Here is a 3,503-nt window from a genome sequence, read left to right on the forward strand (position 1 = left end):
TTTGGGCTATGATCAACCTAAGCAGGCAGGAGCTGCCTCGTGCAGCGTAGCCCTTCCTTGCCTGGGCCCTCCTATGCTCCTCCTGGACACAAAGGCATGCAGTGGAAATGTGCCATGTGTCCCTGTTTCCTGCCTGGAAAGGGCCAGTCGAGCCAGGTTCCTGCCTGCATGTGGCTGTTAACAGCCCTAAAGCAGCAGGGGTGGGCACCGGGCAGTTTTACCTGGCTGCTGTTGTGGTGCCTCTGAGGCAGGCTTGCAGAAACCCCATTAAGTACCACCGGTCCAGATGCCCCGTTTTAAACAAGGATCTCGTTAGACTAGGTGTTACAGAAGCTATGGGGAACGCTCATCCCAGGCTGGAAGAGGCTGCAATCGAGGACCCTACTTCTGCAGGCTCATCCAAGTGAGGGGACCTCCCACGTGACTGCTAAGACCAGATGAATTTAAGATAAGACCCAAGAAGAGGGAGCAACAGTTAAACAATGGCAACACAAGGGTACATGATGGGAACATGCGGCTACAAGCAGGGTTTGAACAATTTCTTCTTCTCTTAAACTTGTACTTGCCAAATCTTTGGATTAGCAAAGTTCAGGAGTCAAATAAAAACATCCTAAGGCAACACTGAATTTAGTGGCTACTGCACCAACAGACAGGTATGTTATGTCAAAAACAAACAAACAAACAAAAAAAATCAAACCCGAAAAGGCAACATGTTTGCTAAACACAAAACAGACCTGCTGGATTAACATATAACTCAAAATGAACGACCAATTTATATACTACTTTCCCACAGGAAAATGACAGGCTGGTGACAGACATCTTTTGTATTATAATAAAGGACGGAGCCCTAGACGTGGCTCTGGTTTCTACAGTTAACAGACACAACAGGATTTTCACATACAACAAAACGAGATGAGACTTATTTTGGTCACAGAAATCCACAAATTCATGCAATTTGGGCATGGGTGAAAGCCTGCATCTATGGAGCCCCAGTGAAGTCAGTGGGGCTATGGATGGACACACAGGACACACCTTGCAACAAGTTACATGAAAAGCCTAATTGAGGAGCACCTGAATGCATCCTGTCCCACCCAGAAACATCCTGGACGGATAAACAAGAGTCTGACTTTTAGCTCTAGCCGCATTCAGAAAAAATGTTAGAACATCACTAATTTAAAGACAATGATTTTTTCAAGAGCAATGTTAATTTTTGTACAATTAGAAGCATGTTTAGGCTGAAGGATCAGGACATATTTGAAACCGGCCTTTTTGAAGCGGCTATATTTACTTCTGGACAAATTGTGGTCTGCCCTGTCGCCAGCACAGAGGAGTAGGGGAAGAAGGGCTGTAAAGTGCCACCCACTCCCTGGCACTTAAATACTGCACCTCTGCTTTCATGCATGGGGGGGGAAGAAAAAAAAATCTGCAGAGCTGCTATGCCTCATACTTACACAGGTGAGCAGAGCCCTGATTCCCCCCCAGTAGCACAGTAGCATACTGAGCAGTGTATACCAGAAAAGTACATGCACAGCACAGTGTGCTCTCTCATTCAGAACAACAGGGGGACTGCAACTTAGGGAATTCTTCCTTAGCTCTGGCAGGGTTACTCCAGACACATCACAATGTGCCACCTCCACATGCTTGGTGAGAGATGGTAATGTCACAGTCTAATACAGCCTGACATGCATTAAAAACCAAAAAACAACCCCCTCTATCCCCTCTTACCGTTGCTTCGGCTGGGTTCTGTTTCTCCACCAACTTGCTGTCCCCAGCACTTTCTTCTTCTGGTCGGCAAGTGCTCTCTGATTTCTGATTCACAAGCGAGGCAGATTTTTTATTTTTAAGCAGGTGTTTCAGTAATTCATTGCCCGACTCCCCTTTTGCTGGTGGGGTGCTGGACGGCTGGGCTGAGCCCTGTGCCGAGGCGGCAGGCTGTGGTGTGCTTTTATCTTCTTCCACTTTAATCCCACTTTGATTTTCTGCTTTGGGCTCAGCTTGACCTGAGCACTGATCAGCTTCCGCGGTTTCCAGTTTAATTTCCTGAATACTGGCAGGAGCATCAGTCTTGCCCCTGTCAGTCTCAGGATTTATGCTCGACTGCTTTTGCAGCAAGCTGCTCTTGGGAAGCATACATTCCAGTTCTGCAGACTGGCTCTCTGAAGCATTTGTTGCCGATGGGCCCGTTGGCTCCACTGGTTCTGGCTCATCTTGGTGACGGGAAAGTTCGCTGGGTGTGCTAACTGTTGGCGTGGAGGTAGACTCGGAAACGGTTGGGGTCGGTGGTGCAGTTATATCCGAATGTGGAGTTGACGGTGCTTTTACTGACTCAGCATCTTCATCCTTTTTCTTTTTACGCGTCCTTTTCTTTTTTCCTTTCTCCTCTGGAATTATATCAGAGTACAGCTGAATGAGAGACTGACTTGACCCAGGGAAATTGGTTGTGTGAGGCATGCTGGTATCTTGGCCACATGGAGGACCACTCCCAGCTGCTGAAGGTGCTGTTGGCAGACCAGAGGCAAATGGAGGCCTGACTTGGTTCTGCGTAAAGCTGGTCCCAGAGATGTTCCCATGGGCTTGTTTAACAGAATGGAAGTTCGGGGCTCCACCTGCAACTGAAGGTGGATCAGGCCCAAAAGGGGCAGGCCCCACCGGCCTTCGCTCATTGCTTTGCATAAAAGTTGCAGCAGGTGGTGAGTTCACAGGGCCTTGCTGTAAAATCTGCCCCATTTGCTGCGGCTGATGCTGTGGGGACTGCTGAAGGGGTCGCGGGGTTTGCATGAAGTCACAGGACAGATCAGAGTTAAAGAAAGGTATCTGGGACAAGGATGTCCTGTTGTTCAGTTCTGATCCCATCATACCATGCTGCTCCATTTCCATCCTCTGCTGCAAAGCCCTCTGTCGATCCACCTCCTGCATCAGCTGTATGCGTTGCCGTTCCTGCTGCTCCCGTAAACGCTCCTTTCGTTCCCGTTCTTGGAAGCTTTCACTGAACGGATTGTTGTCATCAAACTCCACCCTAGGTGGTGGCCCTGACTGCGCATTTGCACTGGGGCCTGACACAGGAGTCGGAGTGCCGGGATTTATTGGCAGCTGTGTCACGGGAGGCTGCATTCTTGAGGCACTGATGGGGATATGACTTGGAAGGGCAGTGCCAGGCTGCCATGCAGGTAAGCTTGGCATTCTGGCTGGATTGGATTGCCCAGGAATCACAACTGTGTGCTGCTGATGTGGTACCATGGGGAAGTTTTGCTGATTCATTGCTGGTGGTGTTCCTCCTGGAACTATGGGAGGCTGAGCCTGAACTCCTGGCATCACAGCATGGGGCGCCATTCCACACTGCTGCTGCTGCTTGATTCGATATTCCTCAATGAGCTCCGCATGCTCCTTTTGCTGTTTTCTAATCTGAAAATTTAAAGCAGACATTGCTCATCTTTAAGTTCCATGCGTATGGCACCTAAAGCATGCAGGATGTATTACACGGGAAGTTATGACTGTGAAAGGTA

At 48.9% G+C, this 3,503-nt stretch overlaps 1 protein-coding gene across 6 annotated transcripts in view; it reads right to left on the bottom strand.

Annotated features, from left to right (window-relative positions):
* KMT2C (lysine methyltransferase 2C) overlaps positions 1-3,503 on the bottom strand; it is a 246,640-nt gene that overhangs the window by 52,291 nt on the left and 190,846 nt on the right. For all 6 annotated transcript variants that reach the window (XM_019508137.1, XM_019508136.1, XM_019508134.1 and 3 more), the window contains one exon: positions 1,726-3,297. In XM_019508137.1, coding sequence (XP_019363682.1) covers positions 1,726-3,297 — 1,572 coding nt within the window. The remainder of the gene's footprint in view (positions 1-1,725; positions 3,298-3,503) is intronic.

This window comes from Gavialis gangeticus, unplaced genomic scaffold (genome assembly GCF_001723915.1).
Source record: "Gavialis gangeticus isolate Ggan-Ray unplaced genomic scaffold, GavGan_comp1, whole genome shotgun sequence".
Taxonomy (NCBI): domain Eukaryota; kingdom Metazoa; phylum Chordata; order Crocodylia; family Gavialidae; genus Gavialis; species Gavialis gangeticus.